General features: G+C 48.1%; 1 protein-coding gene across 1 annotated transcript in view; it reads left to right on the top strand.

Annotated features, from left to right (window-relative positions):
- LOC147683454 (diacylglycerol O-acyltransferase 2-like) overlaps nucleotides 1-22679 on the top strand; it is a 421011-nt gene that overhangs the window by 346827 nt on the left and 51505 nt on the right. The window contains exon 8 of the mRNA XM_086943875.1: nucleotides 5722-5924. Within this exon, the coding sequence (XP_086800001.1) occupies nucleotides 5722-5924 (203 nt within the window). The remainder of the gene's footprint in view (nucleotides 1-5721; nucleotides 5925-22679) is intronic.

Here is a 22679-nt window from a genome sequence, read left to right as displayed (position 1 = left end):
TCTTAAAATTCCTCTTACTGCTTATGTTTTGAGCCCCAATAGTAGGGGTGAAGGTTTGGCCAGAAAAGAGCTACCATAGTAGCCTCACTTCTGAGTGGCCTCATTTGTGTAATTAATGTTGGTGAGATTCACAATATTGTGGCTGAAATTTCAAATGCGAAAACAACAATTAATAGACAGAATGCAGAACAATGTCATACATTCACCCCAGTATAGAGATCTGGGGATAAATCCATCGTTTTTTTGCTCACCATGCCATTCCAGTATGAACCCAGCCATATGCAAATCAGTCTTGACCCTGTGCCCCATGGGAACAGTCCAGCCCGAACTGCCAGGCCAGGTCCTCCCTGGACCGGAAACAAGCATCCTGGGACAGGTTTCCGGTTTCACCCCTCTTCAGCTAAGATTTCTGTGAGAAATTGCCGAATATAAGATGCCGGGTGCCGGGTGTCGGGGCCTGAACGCATTCGCTTACCGAGCAATGTAATGCGGTTCCGACGCAGGACGCCAGTAACTTCCCCGTATCATATGTCTGTACGGTGGCAGGAACGGCCCATCAGCCTAGAGGAAGGAGGCAAGGCTAACCCCGGAAGCAGTCATTCCCCGGAACTGAAAAGGGTGGAGGAAAAAGACAGAGGGCACGCAGAAACCGGAAGGAAGGGAAGACGCCAGGAAGATCAAGAGGAGAAAGAAGACGCAGAGAAAGGAGCAGACACTGAGAAAGGAGCAGACGCGAAAGAAGAAGCCACGAGAGAGCGGGAAGAAGAAGACAAGACGTGGTGCGAGGACTGGTGGACCCCGCAGGAGGTGGCTGAAGAGTGGCCGCAACTCAGGAGAGTTGCGGCAGAGCCGGTGAGTGCTGGGTACCTGGGGAAAGAGGGTAGCGGGTAGCGGGAGGTGCACGTGTATACAGGAGGGTAGCGGGAGGGACACGGGTGTACACAGGGACACGGGTGACAGAAGGACAGGTTGTTGACTCTAACTGTTTCACGTTATAGAAATTGGGCACATAGCGTTTTCACCTCTTCCCCCCCCCCCCATTTTTGTCAGTAGCAAATAGGAGTAAACGTGATCTTGATCAGCTTATACCTATGTTACCATCAGAGGTCTAGAAAGCCTGATATTAAGACTCTATTAGATTGCATGTATGGAAGCCTTTTTGATCCCTTAAATTCACTGTGCACGATACAATCCTAGACAGGACTTGCACTGGTTTTCCCCCACAAAGACCGAACCTTCCCTTCACTGAATCCCTTTATCTTCTATCACCAACTGGGTTTGGTGACGGTGACAAGCATTGAAGGGACGGGAAAACCCCGAAAGAACTGACGGCTCCTTGTTCTTCTTTTCTCTTCTGAGCCTCCCGGGGAAGGACCATCCAACCCGCAGGCTATCCCATTGGAACACAAAAGACATCTGGAGCCATAGAAGGAGAGAACGAAGAAACCCAGCCGGGGAACCCAGAGACTATACCCTTGACTTTGTCTTGTTAAATAAAAACAGTCCAACTGGCACACTATATACAGCCTCCTCGTCTGTTTATCCGGCCCGCTCTCCCACAATTTCGAACTGCACTGCACCAAGAGTGTATGCGCAATGTCGAATATCAATTTATTGGCAATGGAAGTTGATGTGGAGTAAGAATTGTACATCTATTCTTCCTTTTGTAATATTTGTGTAGGTCAGCAGTATTGCCACCCCCCCCCCACACTCCCCGGTCGGATCCCTGGAGAACTCTGGGGCCTAGTTGTGGAGTCAGTGTGAGGACATTAAAGGAGCCCAGACATCTGACCAAGCAGATCGCACAACACATCTACCTCATGCATCTAACCTACCGCGGTGACACCACCAACATTGTGTCCACCTGAGACACATTCCCTACCTCAGTCACCACGGTCATGGGCAGAACACCAGCGACATTAACTGGGTTACCATCTCAGTATTTTACATCCTCAGGAACTAGAACTCTATGAAGATACCTATGCACAACATGATGACAGACATATCCTTTAACATGCGAGAACTAAGTCAAAGGAAAGGGGCAATAAGGACTCGGGGGCGGTGGGCGTGGAGTAATGTTACTGTCGCACGTCTACAGTACTTTGGCAGAGGGGAGGGGGGAGGGGAGGGAGGGGAGGGAGGGCCGGGGGGGGGGAGCTTGGAGGGGGGGCGAACAGCAGGAATTTTTGCAAATCCGTGGAGACATTCTTTTTCTTTTTTTCTTCGATCCTATCACCATTCCCACACACCCACTAGGGCCCTAAGGGGCGGTCAAGCCAGCATGCCAAGTAGGAGACAAGGCTACACAATGCACTTGGTACAAGGCAGAGACTACACAATAAGCGCGAACGCAGGCGAGGAACACACCACACCATGACTTCACAGCCAACACCCGCGCAACCACAACTAACATCTGACATTAAGATAGTCTCCATGAACGTCAAAGGCCTCAACCACCCCATAAAACGCCGCAAGACACTAGACCACCTAAACAAACTCGAGACATTTTTGTCCTCCAAGAAACCAGGGTAAACTAAGAGGACGCAAAACGACTCAAGGCACGGTGGATAAGCGAAGTGGTCTGTTCACCAGCAGTAAACAAGAAGGGAGGGGTCATCACTATCATTAGCAAGAAAGCGACACTTAAAATACAGAACTACCGGGCAGACACAGAGGGCAGGAGACTAATCACAAGCATTAGGAAAGGCGACAACACCATACATGTGGCCAATATCTATGGCCCGACCTCAGTGAACAAACAGTTCTGGGAGGAAGTAGAAGGCGAACTCAGGGACATACCTCTGACTGATTTACTAAAAAGTAGTAAATCCGCACCCATATAAGAACTTTGTGAGTGTGGGCAATTCTACTCCTAGGAATTGACAAACATTGGCAACAGTAGGCTTGGAAGTCTCGGATTTCCAGGAATACTACTGCCAATTAAACATCCAAAAGTGATGGGATGAATGCTATCAAATAGTCGAACCAGTGGCAATCACTTGTGGTAGCATTCCAATTCACTGTTTTTCACCCAATGTATTACTCTAGACAGAGGCCCACCTAATGCAAATAATTATTGATGTTTTTCCCCATTGAAACAGTCCATCCCGAACCCTGGTCATCTCACTGCTCCACCGCTCTCCCTGTAGCTCACTGTGTTTTTTAGTTGGAACATTGTGAGTCGCCCCTGCCCCCGAATGGCACTGAGTAAGCTACACCTCTTTGTATCTTTGTGGTATGTGTATGTTCATACTTGGGTACCAAAGCTCACTGTGCTGTAGCACTCGTGTTGCAACTCACCTATGAGGCCTAACAAAGTTGAAACATGTTTGACGTTGCTTGTGTTCCTATGCTGATGGGACATGGTTTAGCAGTGAATATTCCTGATGTGGTAGGGCTAAGACTGATTTGCATATATATTTGTCCTCTATCTGCATAAATCTGAATAAAAACCCACAGATTGAAAAGTAACTAAAGTCAGAAGATGACATTGCCTCAAGAGGTGTGCGACATTATAGCAACACTCTATAACTCTATAATGTGTATTCATAGGATTCACACAAGAGCCACAGAGTTAACGAAGAGGCTGGCAACAGCATTGAATGTAAATATCTATAGTTCACTGTGGTATATTTTTTAGACATTCATTTCATCTGATTCATGTTACTTAAAACTGTACAGCCAATTCTTGAAAAATGCAGCATGTTCTTATAAAAGTAGTATATTTTATTCAGATGTGAATTTTAAATTCATTTTGAAGTTTTAGCAAAAACAATACGTAACCGGTGTCAATATGTGCTATCTGACCAAATACTCACACAGTAGAAACATTTAGAAGGTAAAGATGTGTATATTCAAGAAAGCAGTGGTTAATTTGTAAAATAAAATAAGTTCCAGAGCCCTCTTCAGGCAGCCACTGCATCTTGCATCACCCATTGCCCCTGCTGCAAGTGTGACAATTCAGACTATCCAGGCCACTCAAAGCTATAAGAATAGTTGAGTGGCAGGTATTAGTCATTTTTAATGTATATTGATTTACTAAACAACTATTGTTGTGCTCATCTCAAAATTGACAACAGCACCACCATGTGGCAAACTGTGAAAGTGCCGGTGTTGACAATTAAGTAACTGTGCCGAGCACCAGAAACCACCAGCTCAAATTAAGCACTGCAAGAAAGTAAGCAAAAGAGCAGAGTAAGGCCAATTTATGATTGTGTCCATGTGTCCGGTAGGATCTAAATCCTATTTTAATTGCCCATGGTGTCAACAGCATTTCGACATATTATTGAATTAATAGTTATCATCGTGACACTATTGTTTGGAGCAGAAGCAACAACGTATTTTTTTTTAAAGATCCTACGAATTCACTGAAGAGATTATTCAAGCAAGTGTTAAAATATTTCAATGACCCCAGGAGCATATGAGATGTGCAAAAAGTGACATATGCATATGGTGGTGACAATATGATCTGCAGTCATATGGAATTTATCAGGCAATAAGGATGAACACTTGAGGGTTACTCGTAGCTGACCATTAAATGAATACTCCAACAAAGTAGGGTTGAAAGTTACATAGTTCGCAGTGCAGATGAAAGCGGCATGCAACCCTTGGAGTCTGCGTCTGGCAAGAGTGCTGAGAACTAGGAGGACTCGCACGTGATGGATTCTCAATGGAGTGCTGAGTATAGACAGGGCGACAGTCACATAGATCACAGACTCTCAAAGGAATGTTAGTTACAGATTGTGCGCTACCCCTTAGAAACTCATGCTTATCACATGCTTAAAGTAGATGAGAGAAGAATCTCTCTACCTTCATGGGACAAGAGGATAGCTTTTTGAAGCATACAACAGTAGCAGCTGTCACCGGATGGGGTGGTGGGGCGGGATAGGGGAGGGGTCTAATTAACAAAAAAATACACTTACCTCAGAATGGCCGGCTGGCCGTCGCCTCCTCTTCATTTCTGCATTCCAGCGGCAAAAGCAAGCTCCCGGTACACAGGCTCCCCTGAGCTAATCACAACGCTGCAATGCAGCGTTGTGATTGTTCTGAGAGCTGTGAATCGGCACACAGCCTGGAACAGGGAGCCTTTGACTGTTCCTGACCAGGCTGTGTAATGCAGCCTGGTAGGAATATGCATAGTGTGCATGACTGTTTGATTGGCCCAAGAGGGCCGGCCAAACAGTTCATGCGCACTTTGGGAGTAAAAACAACTCCTCCTCCATTTCTCTGGCCAGCCCCGCCCCACACAGGTAGTTGACTGCATGCAATGGGAAAAAATAAAATGACAATAACGATACGCTACTGTCATTTTATTTTTCCTTTTTGCATAGTTGTATAACGCTCCTTCACCTTAGCGGAGGAGTTGCCACTGGCATACAAAGAGTATTCACGCCATCAGATCTCCAAAAAACGATGGTGGGATAAATCTAACAGTGTATTTGTACAGAAATCTGTATCAGCTGAGCTGATTTTACAAAGATGCTCACAAGAATGGTTATAAAAAATGCGACTAACACAGTTAATTAAACATAGCGAGAAAGATATTGCATGAATTCTTGTTTATATTACTAGCCCTTATCAGCAAATATGCATCTGACTCTCAAAACTGCGTTAAACTATTGTAGTTTACATTTAGTCAAAATGACAAAAGAGACACATTCCTTTTTAAGATACTCTATTTGTTTCTCACTGTATAACATAAAGTAATTTCTCATTTTTTAGGACTGCCCTTGTGCCCGTGTATTCTTTTGGGGAGAATGAAATCTATCATCAGTGTCTATTTCAAGATGGCAGCTGGAAAAGAACTGTTCAGAGTCTCTTTAAGAAATGGATTGGGTTCGCTCCGTGTGTCTTTATCGGCCGTGGGATCTTCTCAAGCACTTCCAGAGGCATCTTACCTTTTCGAAGGCCGATCACTACTGTCGGTTTGTATTCATTTCAGTTACTACTGGTGGGACTCAGTGGATTTCAGTACAAGGAGGTATAAGTAGTATCCCGAGGGAGTGGTAGAGGCATACCTCTCTGCCATACTACGAGATGTTGGGAGTTACCAGATCGAAGTTACTGGGTCGATAAACCTAATTTTATGGGTGAAGCAATGCACCTGGTAAATCCATTGCTGAATAGAGCTGAGGGCTATGGCCTTTACCCAGCTGCATCTGCACCACAGGCGGAGGGGGCAATGCTCACCCTTGTCTCACAAATGTCTCCAAAGCCACTAACGCCTCCCCCACCACCCTACCCGCCTCCTGACCTGCAGCTATATCCTGTTCCTTTTTACCACCTGCTCTGAGCAGGTGGTAGGTGGCATTGAAAAAGGGTCCATTATGAGTCTGGAAGTTGGTGCAGCAGGATGCAGTAGGCCTGGTTAGTACCTGGTACACATTTTATTCCTCATTCCAGAACCAGTAACTTTCATAGCCAGTTAATAGACGCTAGGGTGCAGCAGCAAATACCATGCAACTCATACCTAGGCCCAATATGAAAAATAGAGGAGGAGCCCACTGCTCATTTACTTCTCTTGAAGCTCTTAATTTGCTTCTCTTGAAGAGCTATTCAATGAGAGCAAGTTCTCCTTTCTCTCCTTAACCAAGATTTTACAACAATGCAGAGGGATTTCCTCCACTTGCTGGGAGATGAGAGCTGTAGATCAGTAAAAAGCAATAGGGCCTTATGAACCTTAAAAAGTGGTTTTATGGAGTTGCCACCATAAATATTAAAAGCCTGATTTAGAGTATGGCCGTATTTACTCTGTCCATCAAGGTGGCGGAGGACATTTTGTTCTCCACCCTCATTGATAGAGGACCGTCCCTGTGGGGATCTCTGTTTGTTCACAAGAGCCGTCTCATGGTGGCTACTATGATGATACTGAAAGTTTGTTGATAGCCGCCATGTTTCAGGTAGTCACTCACCAAACTTTTTCGGTTTTCAAAAACAAACTTGCAAAGTGGAGGGGCTTTTCTCTTAAAGTTTTGGGGTCATTAGGAATGTTGCAATTGCAGGGTGAAGCATTTTGACGCTAACATGTCATTATGTGTGCATGTTGGGTCACACAGCTTGACCATACACAAGTGCCATTTTGAATCAGTGTGTGCATATGCTACTAATAAGACTGATAATTACGGCTTGACGCGAATATTGCCAGTGCATCTGCAGGATCAGAGAGATTATTCTTTTTTTGGTTATGGAAGGTGAGGTCTGTAAACGTATAAGTTGGATTTTTGGGGGGGGCAAAAAAGAAATACTTTCTTATGATCATTTAACCAGAAGGTGGTGCTACACAGTTTCATTGTGCCTGTCATAGCACAACAGAACGTCATGATTAGGCCACTTTATGTCTGTTGGTCTTAGAGTTAAGAACCTTCCTTAAAGTGGTTGGCATGGTAGGAATATTTTGTAAACTATATTGCTGCTATTGATTCATCTAGTAAAATGCAGACAGAGCAAAAGAAGGGGATCCTGCCACATTCTTTGGGTCCACATAGGTTTAAAACTTACAGCTGCATGCTTAAGGCAGTTATTGTGGTTGCCATGAAAGTTTTTGACGTCTTAGCTATTGTACGGAAAGCAGAAAAATCTGGCAGATGTGAAAATGTAAGTGCAGTAGGCATGGAAAGCAGGTTCAAGTGGTTCCTCAGCCTGCACACCTGTGCCATCTTTCAACCATTGGAAATCATCTCTCAAATCATATTTAAAACCTTTCCATAAATATTTTGAACACAATACTACTCATTCTTTTCAGATTTTGCCACTCCTTTCCTTAACAAAGAAAAACCAAAGGGGGTGATGGACGGAGCATTGACAATACAAACACTCACCCCCAGTCAACTGATCTGGGTTTAATCCATCACCGTTTTTTAGCTCACTCCGCCACCCCAGTTCAGACATGGCCATATGCAAATCAGTCTGACCCTGTGCCTCATGGGAACAGTCTAGCCCGAACTGCCAAGCCATGTCTTCCCTGGACCGGAATCAAGCTTCCCAGGACCGGTTTCTGGCATTCCAGCCGTCTTCAGCCGGGCTTGCTTGAATCCAGTGGCAAAGTGAGCAACAGCATTTTGTAAAGCCTCCACAACTTCTTCTGGTGGGAAAAACTGTCTTTCACTTTCTGGAACTTTAGTAAATGGCAGCAGAGGCTCATTGGAGCTTGCCTGCGATTTAAGGACCTCAGTAAGGAGGTTAGTCCTCACGGCCGCGACAGGGAGCTCAAGGTTTAAGGCCTTGGCCACCCGCATCAACACTACACTATAAGCAGCCCCCTCTTCCGTAGCCACAGTGGGAGGGGAGACAAATCCAGTGTCTGGCGAAGTGTCAATTCCACTGGCCTCCCCAAGCTCATATGTCCAGTCCTGTGGTGACTGGCACTCCCGTGCCAGAGGGTTCTCAGACCCCTCCCAATCACCCTCGTCCCCATCTCCTGTAGTACAGGGTCAAAAGATGGGTCCTGTTCATGGAAATAGAAATCTCCAAATGCCGTCGGTAGCGGCGCCCATCGCGCCACTCCGGCGTCAGAACCGGACCGAGGGTAGGATCAGGGCCCTAGTTATGATTTCTATGCCTACATAGGGATAGGGTGATTTATACCTATATATGGGCATGAATCGGGAAAATTACACTACTGTCCCAAATTCACATACAACAATTTGATATGCCAAGGTCTTTTGAGGGTCTCTGTTTTACTTTTTTGTTTATTGGTAAGAAGTTCATTCACTGAGGGTTCGCGCCTTTCTCTGATATTTGCCATCTGAACAGACAAGGAGTATACACATTTTCTTGAGGAATCAGTTTTAGTTCTTTGCTCCTCACCTTTATCATTTTCCATTTTGAATCTTGCTCTTTTTCTAAAAAGGATCTTCTAAATACATCCGTGGCTAAAATCAGTGTCCCTCGGAGTGAATTCTTGTAGGTGCCACTTAGTGCATTGGGTTAGTGAAATGATGAGGCTTTGTGGCACTGTTTTCCACAAAGCCATATCAGTCTGCCCTCTCCCCAATATAATGGTCTCAGTTTAGCACAAACAGTTACTGGTGAAATCTCATCTGTTCCCCTCACTTCTGCCACGCAGCACTCCAAAGGTGTCCCCAATGTATGATGTTGTTTATCTGGATTTCTGGACTGATTTCTGAACTGTTGGTCTGTTCACTACTCCTATATTTCCTGAGGCCCCCTGAGAACCATTTGCCCTTATCTAGTCTTTAATCCTGGAAATTGTGGGTCTATGATCTGTGGAATCTTCTTTGCCAAGTTTTATGTAGCAGGCCCAGCTTCTAGCCTCACCTCAACGTCTTGTCCCAGTCTGCCTTTCTTCCTCTAACTGAGGGCAGCACATCCACGTCACAAATCCTGCCAACACACCTTGCATGTGGGTGTGCCAAACTCCAGACCCCTGTTCCATGACCTAGTGCATATTTGCCCCCCTGGATGTAATGCGCCAGCTTCACTGTATATGGATGGTTCCTCCACTCTGGTGCTGTATAGGCAAATCTAAGGTGTATGGACATGCAGCTGTAGAGTTTAATTGCATTTCATTGCAGTTTGGAGGTACCCCAGAGTAACACATCTATTCCATTCCCCTAGCTGGTCATGCCCTAATGAATCCTAAACTTTAATGATTGCCTGTGACTAGACGAATGTCCTCCATTTTAAATTGGTTGATCTGAATCATGCCTTGGTGTTTCTTGGCAGAATAGTTGATGGTCACAGTTGTTTATTTGAGGAGAAGCCAACATCTTCAGCAATACCATGGTGTCCACAATGTGAGCTGAGCTGAAGAGAAAACCGGTGCCTCTTGAGAAGTCAAAGAGTCAGAATATTGCAATTTACTAAAACAGTGTATTAGTCACAGGTTCAATAGGGGTCGCATGGCTGCTTACAAAATCACACTGTATGTGTCAGTCATACCTGGGGCACACCCACGAGTCCTGCGGCCATATTGCAGGAGGCGCTCAGCAGTTATAAAGCTGAGTGCCGCACAACAGGAAGTTGCTTTCCATTCCAGTTTTTGTGTACCAGTTGCAACTTCCTGTTTAGCCACTTACCTTGCAATCGCATCCTTCTACATTCCCTTGGCGTGTCAGTGATTCGGTTCAGCGCCTTTGTCGGCTCCTGCTCGGCGGGAGGATTCCCGTGCTTCGTTTAGGGAACCTGCAAAAGACATGAAAAAAAGAAAAAGGCAGTGAGGCCACCTGCTGGGTAACGTGATGCGAGTGTAATGCATTTCCTACTTACCTTGTTTCTGGATACTTCTTGAACTCTGATGGGCACTTGAAATCTTCTATTTCCAGGGATTATTTGTAATAATAATACAAAGGACATTGCATGTGAACTTTGTAGAGGACTTTGACATATTACAAATGGGGCTACATGATTATTTAGCATTTATCAGTTAAGCATGATGTATTGCTTTACTGTTTATGTTTTTAACTCTTTGCTAACATTACATACAAAAGGCTCAGAGTCCTCTGCATGTGCTTATATGTAAGGCTCCTAGATTTCCATTTGTACTGAGTCTTTTACACAAATACAGACATAAAACAATGTGCTTCCTGTCTGTATTTAGTTTTAAAAGTGGGAAATGTTAAAGCAATAGATACCATAAAACCGTGAGCCCTATTTATATGGGATCACTGACATAATATCGATTACACTAATATAGAATTACAAAAATATCAAGGATAAAATATCAAATACAAAAATATTAAATTCCTATCTACTAACAGGTAAGAACAAAAACATCGAATCAAAAATATTGTTTAAAAAAATATAGTTAGTCAAAATATCGAATTTTTTTAAATGTCTTAAAAATAATTTAAAATTAATGAAATATTAAAAATAATTAACTAAAATATACTTAAAAATACTTAAATAACCTTAAAATTATTACATAATTAAATTAAGTTATAAAACACACAATTTTATTTTTTAAAACATATATATGTGCCCGTGCCCATGTGAGAAAGGGCACGGAGATGCCCGAAACGCGTCATGGCGGTGGTTCAGGGCGAAATGGATTGAAATAAAAAAGTATTTGCACCAAACTCGGGTCTGCGCCTGTTTGTTACGAGAGACGGAAACAAAAAACGGAACTCTAAGCCTATATATATAACAATCAGCAGGCATGATGCATTTCGACGCTCAGGTCTTCGTCAGATGCCCTTCGTAACGGAAATGGGTTCCACCCTCATTAAAAACTCCCTGGCTCCTCCTTTTATCATGGAGTACAGCTGGCCCCAAATTTCGATCACAGTCTTTTTTTGTGTTTGTAGTCCCATACCTCTGACTACACTGCCCAGAAGTCTCTGGATAAGTTCAAGCTGTCGATGGGGCTCCTTGGTTACAGCTGTCAAATGCCTTGTAGAGGTGGGTGCTGTGTTCCCAATTTCTCCGATAATATAAAATCCGATCTTCCTCACGTCCCCCACACGCTTCACCTCTTTGAAACTTTTTCCTGCGCTGGTCATGGAAAATGTAGAGCAGTGCCTGTTTTCCTCCGTCCATTCCGGGTTGCCTTCAGTGCAAACGACCAAATGCTGGGTACGTTTCATGAGGCAGTCCGAGGTACCTCCAATACCTTGGCTAACTTCGATTATTTCACCAGAACACCCTCGGACTCTTATGAACGGGTCCTTTCACATGCTCCTGGTATGCGTGCTGGAATATTAACTCAAACGGCAACTTTACTTCCAAAGCAAACAAAAGGATACAGAGAGAACTGTGTGGAAGATCGGTTTTAATGCAAACAATCAGCAGGCATGATGCATTTCGACGCTCAGGTCTTCGTCAGATGCCCTTCGTAACGGAAATGGGTTCCACCCTCATTAAAAACTCCCTGGCTCCTCCTTTTATCATGGAGTACAGCTGGCCCCAAATTACGATCTGTTAGAACTGGGGGTCTCTAATTGGCAGAGGTAGGTACCAATGTCCAAATAGGGACCCTTGCTTCTAGTCAGGGCAAGGAGATAACCCTCTTAGATAACCCCTGCTCGCCCTCTAGGTAGCTTGGCCTGAGCAGTCTAGGCTAACCAGAGGCTATGCGTAAAGTATTTGTACCAACACCCACAGTAACACAGTGAAAACAACACAAACTGATTCCACAATAGTTTAGGAAAATAAAGATATTTATTCTAAACTACACAAGACCAAAACGACAAAAATCCAACATACACAGTTCAAGAATATGGTTTCAAAAGTGTTCTTCAGGTTGTAATCAAAGTTCTTTAAGTTGCGTTAAAATAATCCACAGATGCGTGAAAAGTTCACAGTTGCGTCACGTTTACTCACAGTACCTTTTAGATGCAACAAAGTTCCACAAGCAGGAAGCTGGTGCGGTGGAAAACAAGCGATGCGTTACTCCTGAGACCCTGGGGAGGTGATGCGACAGCCCCGCTGCAGCAGCAGGCGTGTTGCGACGAATCCGGTCTGTATGTGGAGGAAGGCCACTTGCGTGGATTCCGGTGCGTAGGTTCCGTAGGAAGTCTGTTCTCGCAAAGGCACGATGCGATGATCTCGTAGGGGCTGCGACGATCTCCGGGGCGATGATGCACGGTCCAGCGGTGATCCTCTCTCTCGCAGCTCCTCGATGCGATGGTTCTGCGACGATGCTCGCAGCGACGTGATGCGGTCCGCAAGCAAGCGGTGCGGTGATCTCACCCAGCGACGACAGGCTCTGCGACGACACTCGCAGCGATGTTCGATTCTCCCGCACCGGTCTGGTGCGTCCTGCAAACGAAGGATGCGACGGCTCCGGCAGCGGCGTCAGGCGCTGCGCCGATCTCGACCTTCGTAGCGGCGGGAAACTTCTCGCACTGTCGGGGATGCGCTCCGCAAGCGAGCGATGCGACACTTTTCAGCTTCAAAAGTCTCTCAAGCTTAGTTTCAAGCTTCCCAGCTCAGGTACAACTTCCAGAGGCCCCACAACTGGATCAAGCACTCTAGGAAGGACAGAACTCTCTCAGCAGAGTTCAGGGAAGCTGGGGGTGAAGTCCTTTTGTTCCTGGGACTTCGAAAACAGGGAGCCAGCTCTTATCAGGCCTTTGGAGATTCCTTCAAGACAGGGGACACAGCTCACAGCAAAGTCCTTCCCCTCTCCTTGGCAGCAAAGCAACAGCAGGTCAGTCCAGCAGAGCAACAGCAGGACAGTCTTCCTTCTTTAGAGTCAGCTTTCTCCTTAGCAGAGGTTCTTTCTTGATTCCAGGATGATCTAATTTTCTGTTGTCAGGGGTCCTGTACTTATACCCCTAAAGTCTTTGTTCTCTCTGTGCATGTGGGCCCTGAGCCCGGTCTGAACCAGTTCTGGGTGGATCCTGAGCACTTTGTTTTGCTGGCTGCATCTTTCCTTTCAGAGTGAGGGGCAGGGTCCTCAGCCGCCCAGCAGGAGGTGGAGCCAGCATTGTGGCAGGCAGGCACAGCCCTATTCAGCCCAGGTGCTAACTCCTCCCACCACTCAGGTTGCAATGGCATTCATTCAGCCTAGTGCTGACTCATCCAGCCTCTGGGGGAATTCCCCAGCCCCTGTCACTCACAAACCAGACAGTCAATACACAAACAGGCCCAGGCACACAGAAGGGTCAGACAAGAGAACAGCAACTTTCTAAAAGTGCTGTTCTCAAACACAGGATTTAAAAACCACCTTTCCTAAAAGATGTATTATTAAATTCTGAGTTCAGGGATACTAGATACTTATGTCCTATATTGTTCCTATGGGAAGAAATGCTGTTAACCACTGTAGCCAGCATCCCCCATGTTAACCTATGGAGCAAGATAGCCTTACAATAGTGAAAAACGAAAATGGCTGTAATTCACTACCAGAGGATGTCACCTGCACTAGCACATGCTCTACCTTTCCCATACACTGCACCCTGCCCAGGGGGGTACCTTGGGCCTTCCATAGGGGTGACTGATGTGCATGAAAAGGGAAGGGTTAGGCCTGGTCAGTGGGGACACTGACCAGGAGGACATGGCAGTTCTAAACTGCCCATAGGCACTGCAGTGGCAGGCCTGAGACACCATTTTAGAGCTACTCCTGTGGGTGGCACAATCAGTGCTGCAGGCCCACTAGTAGCATTTGTCATCACCAGCCCTGGCACACCCAGTGCACTTTACTAGGGACTTCATGGTGATACAAATATGCCAAACATGTATATCCAATCAGAATAACAATTTACATAGAGAGCATATGCACTTTAGCACTGATCAGCAGTGGTAAAGTGCTCATAGTCCTATTGCCAACAGCCACGGGTCAGGAAAAATGAGGGAGGAAGAAGCAAAAAGTTTGGGGATGACCCTGCAAGAAGGGCCAGTTCCAACACAACCCCCTTCCAGCCTAAAGCCAGGGTAGACCAAACGATACCTCGATGGGATTCCCTGCTTAAGGCGATAGAACACGGAACCTGGCCCAACCAGCAGGGCACTATTCCTGTTCTACTCCATCCTGAACCTAGTTGGATCACTCCATCCATACTCTCAAGGTCCACCATGCCAATCCATGTGGAACCCTTCTCCTCACCTGTGGACACCACCTGTGCAGCACCTAACCTTAATTTCCTCACAGGTGTGTCCCAACAGACCGACAGCAAGCCACGGTGACCACCAACAGTGATCAGGGATGAGACCCAGGCCTCATGCCTCTCATGGCTCTCAAACCCCTGTGGCATCAGAGGATGGGGGGCAGTAGCCCCAGGTGCTTGGCACCCTTGGTCCACTCTCTTTCTTGTCAGGTCAGGTCTGACACTCTGGCACTGACTCACCAGTCCCGGACCTTTATCCGGCGGCTGGACAGGAGGCTGAGGTGGGCTTCCCCACACCTGGTCCTCCTCTTCCTTGGGGCTCTGTACCCTCCCACCTGGAGCGGTACCCCCTTCTAGAATAGTCAGGGCACCTGTGGCAGGTACCCTGCACCATTCACCCACCAGTTCAGGGGTTCTATCCTGCAACTGGTATTCCAGGTCAGGGGGGACACCCCGGACCTGGCCCTCAAACCTAGGCTCCAACGCCCCCAGGTCAGACAACATCTGAACCTGGCTTCCCCACCCAGAGACCAACCCCTGCGGTGGAACACTCGCCTGGCACGCCAGGACTTCTGGGGACTCCCACAGTACCCCCTTGAGGGTGGCACACAACTCATGTGTCCCGTGACAGTCTGCCTGGCGTAGATCTCCCGACCCCTATCCACCTGACAGTGTAGGAAGATCCCCCAGGACAGAAGTGGTGTCACCATGGTCACTCCTGGGAGACTCAGCCCTTCTGACTGGTCCCTGACCCACTGGTTCCCCCACTGGGGACTCCTTCCCCCTCTCACCCCTCAGTCTGGACTTCTGCACCCTCCCAACTGGAGTGGCACTGCCAGACACCAGAACTGATGGAGGCCTGGTTACAGGCACTCCCCGTTCAACAGACACTAGGAGATCCTCCTCAAATGGCCTACACGTACAGTCTAGGTCCCCAACCTGGTGTTCCCTTAAGGAACCCTCCAGGCCCTGAAACTGGGTTTCGGGCACCGTGAGACACACCGTCCCACACTCATTCCTTCTCCACTGAGACCAGACATGAGCCCCTACACCCCTCCCACTACACTGGGACCTAACTGGGCTACACTGAACCTCTTCCACCTCACAGGTCTGGAAGATATCTAAGCCACTCCTTTTGGGATCACTCCCCAATGCCTCCTCAGACTCTCTGGAATCCGCCAAGAGGTCTGCCTCCAACGCAAGCTCTCTGGGATCAGAGAACTCACACTCCACCGGGTGTTGGCATAGCTCTGGAAAACAGGGACTTAAAATATGCTCTCCAACAAATGAATCACACAGCCCCCCACAGTTGTTAACCAAGCTACCCTTTGCCTCACCCTCCAGTGCCTCATACAAGTACCCCACACCACTCTCCTGAGACTGGCAAGACAGTATCTGACTGCCTCTGTCACACAACCCACACTCTTCTGGATGGTCTTCACACACACACACCAAGGTTTTTACCATGGGGGAACCCCTCTCCCTGTACCTCTCATCTAGAGTCAGTAGAGTGTCCCTCCCACCACTAGGAATATGGTCCCCTGTGCCAGTCCCCCAATCTACTTCAGGGACACTGCACTCCACTGGAACTACATCATAAACCTGAATCCCCTGGTGTATGTCGACCCCCTCCCTCAAGTCAGGCGCCACATCTCTGGGTGTTTGTACCTTTCTCTCAGCACTGGAAACTATAATCTTGCTGCCACCATCTGAGCTGGACTCCACCTCCAACTCAGCAAAGCTCCTCTCTTGAACTACCCATGTTTCTTCTTCAGCGGAGACCCTCATGGCCTCACGCCTCTTGAGCTCCATCTCAAGCTTCCTCATTCGTAATTCATGGGCCAAGGACAATTTCAATTCCTCCAGGGCAAGGGCATGTTTGCTCTCCTCCACCGCCCTTTCCCTTTCCATTTGCTTCATCTTCATTTCAAGCCTCAACATTTCTAATTTATGATCTCTAGCCCTTTGGTTTTCCTCCAACTCCTCTGGGGAGAAACTTTCAGCTGAATGGTTGCTGCCAGCCCTTGAGGCTGCTCTGGACACAGGCAGATCCTGTGGCCTGAAACCATCCCTCTGTGCATCCTCATCCACTTCTGCATCATCTGTCTCCCCAGCCTTTTTGGTCTCCCACCAGGCCCTTAAGGCCTCCTGTAGCTCCTCCTTCTTGGAGCGGCGCTTCATGGGGCATCCAAAGTTCCTGCAGAACTGCCTGAGTTGACCTACTTTGTAATCACTTAACATTTCAATATCAAACTCCAGTTCTGCAACATCACTTGCTGATTTACCATTCTGAGACATGATGCTTGGATTCTTTCAGGGTTACGATCAAAAATAGAACCAAAAATAAAAAATGTAGTATGCGGTGGTGTAGTGGTCTGCACTCACTAGTGATGTACACCAATTACTGTGGGTCAAGTACAAATACAAGTTCAAATCCCACCGCCTGACCACCAATGTTAGAACTGGGGGTCTCTAGTTGGCAGAGGTAGGTACCACTGTCCAAATAGGGACCCTTGCTTCTAGTCAGGGCAAGGAGATAACCCTCTTAGATAACCCCTGCTCGCCCTCTAGGTAGCTTGGCCTGAGCAGTCTAGGCTAACCAGAGGCAATGCGTAAAGTATTTGTACCAACACTCACAGTAACACAGTGAAAACAACACAAACTGATTCCACAACAGTTTAGGAAAATAAAGATATTTATTCTAAACTACACAAGACCAAAACGACAAAAATCCAACATGCACAGTTCAAGAATATGGTTTCAAAAGTGTTCTTCAGGTTGTAATCAAAGTTCTTTAAGTTGCGTTAAAATAATCCACAGATGCGTGAAAAGTTCACAGTTGCGTCACGTTTACTCACAGTACCTTTTAGATGCAACAAAGTTCCACAAGCAGGAAGCTGGTGCGGTGGAAAACAAGCAATGCGTTACTCCTGAGACCCTGGGGAGGCGATGCGACAGCCCCGCTGCAGCAGCAGGCATGTTGCGACGAATCCGGTCTGTATGGGGAGGAAGGCCACCTGCGTGGATTCCGGTGCGTAGGTTCCGTAGGAAGTCTGTTCTCGCAAAGGCACGATGCGATGATCTCGTAGGGGCTGCGACGATCTCCGGGGCGACGATGCACGGTCCAGCGGTGATCCTCTCTCTCGCAGCTCCTCGATGCGATGGTTCTGCGACGATGCTCGCAGCGACGTGATGCGGTCCGCAAGCAAGCGGTGCGGTGATCTCACCCAGCGACGACAGGCTTTGCGACGACACTCGCAGCGATGTTCGATTCTCCCGCACCGGTCTGGTGCGTCCCGCAAACGAAGGATGCGACGGCTCCGGCAGCGGCGTCAGGCGCTGCGCCCATCTCGACCTTCGTAGCGGCGGGAAACTTCTCGCACTGTCGGGGATGCGCTCCGCAAGCGAGCGATGCGACACTTTTCAGCTTCAAAAGTCTCTCAAGCTTAGTTTCAAGCTTCCCAGCTCAGGTACAACTTCCAGAGGCCCCACAACTGGATCAAGCACTCTAGGAAGGACAGAACTCTCTCAGCAGAGTTCAGGGAAGCTGGGGGTGAAGTCCTTTTGTTCCTGGGACTTCAAAAACAGGGAGCCAGCTCTTATCAGGCCCTTGGAGATTCCTTCAAGACAGGGGACACAGCTCACAGCAAAGTCCTTCCCCTCTCCTTGGCAGCAAAGCAACAGCAGGTCAGTCCAGCAGAGCAACAGAAGGACAGTCTTCCTTCTTCAGAGTCAGCTTTCTCCTTGGCAGAGGTTCTTTCTTGATTCCAGGATGGTCTAATTTTCTGTTGTCAGGGGTCCTGTACTTATACCCCTAAAGGCTTTGTTCTCTCTGTGCATGTGGGCCCTGAGCCCGGTCTGAACCAGTTCTGGGTGGATCCTGAGCACTTTGTTTTGCTGGCTGCATCTTTCCTTTCAGAGTGAGGGGCAGGGTCCTCAGCCGCCCAGCAGGAGGTGGAGCCAGCATTGTGGCAGGCAGGCACAGCCCTATTCAGCCCAGGTGCTAACTCCTCCCACCACTCAGGTTGCAATGGCATTCATTCAGCCTAGTGCTGACTCATCCAGCCTCTGGGGGAATTCCCCAGCCCCTGTCACTCACAAACCAGACAGTCAATACACAAACAGGCCCAGGCACACAGAAGGGTCAGACAAGAGAACAGCAACTTTCTAAAAGTGCTGTTCTCAAACACAGGATTTAAAAACCACCTTTCCTAAAAGATGTATTATTAAATTCTGAGATCAGGGATACTAGATACTTATGTCCTATCTTGTTCCTATGGGAAGAAATGCTGTTAACCACTGTAGCCAGCATCCCCCATGTTAACCTATGGAGCAAGATAGCCTTACAATAGTGAAAAACGAAAATGGCTGTAATTCACTACCAGAGCATGTCACCTGCACTAGTACATGCTCTACCTTTCCCATACACTGCACCCTGCCCAGGGGGGTACCTTGGGCCTTCCATAGGGGTGACTGATGTGCATGAAAAGGGAAGGGTTAGGCCTGGTCAGTGGGGACACTGACCAGGAGGACATGGCAGTTCTAAACTGCCCATAGGCACTGCAGTGGCAGGCCTGAGACACCATTTTAGAGCTACTCCTGTGGGTGGCACAATCAGTGCTGCAGGCCCACTAGTAGCATTTGTCATCACCAGCCCTGGCACACCCAGTGCACTTTACTAGGGACTTCATGGTGATACAAATATGCCAAACATGTATATCCAATCAGAATAACAATTTACATAGAGAGCATATGCACTTTAGCACTGATCAGCAGTGGTAACGTGCTCAGAGTCCTATTGCCAACAGCCACGGGTCAGGAAAAATGAGGGAGGAAGAAGCAAAAAGTTTGGGGATGACCCTGCAAGAAGGGCCAGTTCCAACACAACCCCCTTCCAGCCTAAAGCCAGGGTAGACCAAACGATACCTCGATGGGATTCCCTGCTTAAGGCGATAGAACACGGAACCTGGCCCAACCAGCAGGGCACTATTCCTGTTCTACGCCATCCTGAACCTAGTTGGATCACTCCATCCATACTCTCAGGGTCCACCATGCCAATCCATGTGGAACCCTTCTCCTCACCTGTGGACACCACCTGTGCAGCACCTAACCTTAATTTCCTCACAGGTGTGTCCCAACAGACCGACAGCAAGCCACGGTGACCACCAACAGTGATCAGGGATGAGACCCAGGCCTCATGCCTCTCATGGCTCTCAAACCCCTGTGGCATCAGAGGATGGGGGGCAGTAGCCCCAGGTGCTTGGCACCCTTGGTCCACTCTCTTTCTTGTCAGGTCAGGTCTGACACTCTGGCACTGACTCACCAGTCCAGGACCTTTATCCGGCGGCTGGACAGGAGGCTGAGGTGGGCTTCCCCACACCTGGTCCTCCTCTTCCTTGGGGCTCTGTACCCTCCCACCTGGAGCGGTACCCCCTTCTAGAATAGTCAGGGCACCTGTGGCAGGTACCCTGCACCATTCACCCACCAGTTCAGGGGTTCTATCCTGCAACTGGTATTCCAGGTCAGGGGGGACACCCCGGACCTGGCCCTCAAACCTAGGCTCCAACGCCCCCAGGTCAGACAACATCTGAACCTGGCTTCCCCACCCAGGGACCAACCCCTGCGGTGGAACACTCGCCTGGCACGCCAGGACTTCTGGGGACTCCCACAGTACCCCCTTGAGGGTGGCACACAACTCATGTGTCCCGTGACAGTCTGCCTGGCGTAGATCTCCCGACCCCTATCCACCTGACAGTGTGGGAAGATCCCCCAGGACAGAAGTGGTGTCACCATGGTCACTCCTGGGAGACTCAGCCCTTCTGACTGGTCCCTGACCCACTGGTTCCCCCACTGGGGACTCCTTCCCCCTCTCACCCCTCAGTCTGGACTTCTGCACCCTCCCAACTGGAGTGGCACTGCCAGACACCAGAACTGATGGAGGCCTGGTTACAGGCACTCCCCGTTCAACAGACACTAGGAGATCCTCCTCAAATGGCCTACACGTACAGTCTAGGTCCCCAACCTGGTGTTCCCTTAAGGAACCCTCCAGGCCCTGAAACTGGGTTTCGGGCACCGTGAGACACACCGTCCCACACTCATTCCTTCTCCACTGAGACCAGACATGAGCCCCTATACCCCTCCCACTACACTGGGACCTAACTGGGCTACACTGAACCTCTTCCACCTCACAGGTCTGGAAGATATCTAAGCCACTCCTTTTGGGATCACTCCCCAATGCCTCCTCAGACTCTCTGGAATCCGCCAAGAGGTCTGCCTCCAACGCAAGCTCTCTGGGATCAGAGAACTCACACTCCACCGGGTGTTGGCATAGCTCTGGAAAACAGGGACTTAAAATATGCTCTCCAACAAATGAATCACACAGCCCCCCACAGTTGTTAACCAAGCTACCCTTTGCCTCACCCTCCAGTGCCTCATACAAGTACCCCACACCACTCTCCTGAGACTGGCAAGACAGTATCTGACTGCCTCTGTCACACAACCCACACTCTTCTGGCTGGTCTTCACACACACACACCAAGGTTTTTACCATGGGGGAACCCCTCTCCCTGTACCTCTCATCTAGAGTCAGTAGAGTGTCCCTCCCACCACTAGGAATATGGTCCCCTGTGCCAGTCCCCCAATCTACTTCAGGGACACTGCACTCCACTGGAACTACATCATAAACCTGAATCCCCTGGTGTATGTCGACCCCCTCCCTCAAGTCAGGCGCCACATCTCTGGGTGTTTGTACCTTTCTCTCAGCACTGAAAACTATAATCTTGCTGCCACCATCTGAGCTGGACTCCACCTCCAACTCAGCAAAGCTCCTCTCTTGAACTACCCATGTTTCTTCTTCAGCGGAGACCCTCATGGCCTCACGCCTCTTGAGCTCCATCTCAAGCTTCCTCATTCGTTATTCATGGGCCAAGGACAATTTCAATTCCTCCAGGGCACGGGCATGTTTGCTCTCCTCCACCGCCCTTTCCCTTTCCATTTGCTTCATCTTCATTTCAAGCCTCAACATTTCTAATTTATGATCTCTAGCCCTTTGGTTTTCCTCCAACTCCTCTGGGGAGAAACTTTCAGCTGAATGGTTGCTGCCAGCCCTTGAGGCTGCTCTGGACACAGGCAGATCCTGTGGCCTGAAACCATCCCTCTGTGCATCCTCATCCACTTCTGCATCATCTGTCTCCCCAGCCTTTTTGGTCTCCCACCAGGCCCTTAAGGCCTCCTGTAGCTCCTCCTTCTTGGAGCGGCGCTTCATGGGGCATCCAAAGTTCCTGCAGAACTGCCTGAGTTGACCTACTTTGTAATCACTTAACATTTCAATATCAAACTCCAGTTCTGCAACATCACTTGCTGATTTACCATTCTGAGACATGATGCTTGGATTCTTTCAGGGTTACGATCAAAAATAGAACCAAAAATAAAAAATGTAGTATGCGGTGGCGTAGTGGTCTGCACTCACTAGTGATGTACACCAATTACTGTGGGTCAAGTACAAATACAAGTTCAAATCCCACCGCCTGACCACCAATGTTAGAACTGGGGGTCTCTAGTTGGCAGAGGTAGGTACCACTGTCCAAATAGGGACCCTTGCTTCTAGTCAGGGCAAGGAGATAACCCTCTTAGATAACCCCTGCTCGCCCTCTAGGTAGCTTGGCCTGAGCAGTCTAGGCTAACCAGAGGCAATGCGTAAAGTATTTGTACCAACACTCACAGTAACACAGTGAAAACAACACAAACTGATTCCACAACAGTTTAGGAAAATAAAGATATTTATTCTAAACTACACAAGACCAAAACGACAAAAATCCAACATACACAGTTCAAGAATATGGTTTCAAAAGTGTTCTTCAGGTTGTAATCAAAGTTCTTTAAGTTGCGTTAAAATAATCCACAGATGCGTGAAAAGTTCACAGTTGCGTCACGTTTACTCACAGTACCTTTTAGATGCAACAAAGTTCCACAAGCAGGAAGCTGGTGCGGTGGAAAACAAGCAATGCGTTACTCCTGAGACCCTGGGGAGGCGATGCGACAGCCCCGCTGCAGCAGCAGGCGTGTTGCGACGAATCCGGTCTGTATGGGGAGGAAGGCCACCTGCGTGGATTCCGGTGCGTAGGTTCCGTAGGAAGTCTGTTCTCGCAAAGGCACGATGCGATGATCTCGTAGGGG

The sequence above is a fragment of the Lissotriton vulgaris genome, chromosome 11, assembly GCF_964263255.1.
Source record: "Lissotriton vulgaris chromosome 11, aLisVul1.2, whole genome shotgun sequence".
Taxonomy (NCBI): Eukaryota; Metazoa; Chordata; class Amphibia; order Caudata; family Salamandridae; genus Lissotriton; species Lissotriton vulgaris.
This window is presented reverse-complemented; position numbering and strand designations above follow the sequence as displayed.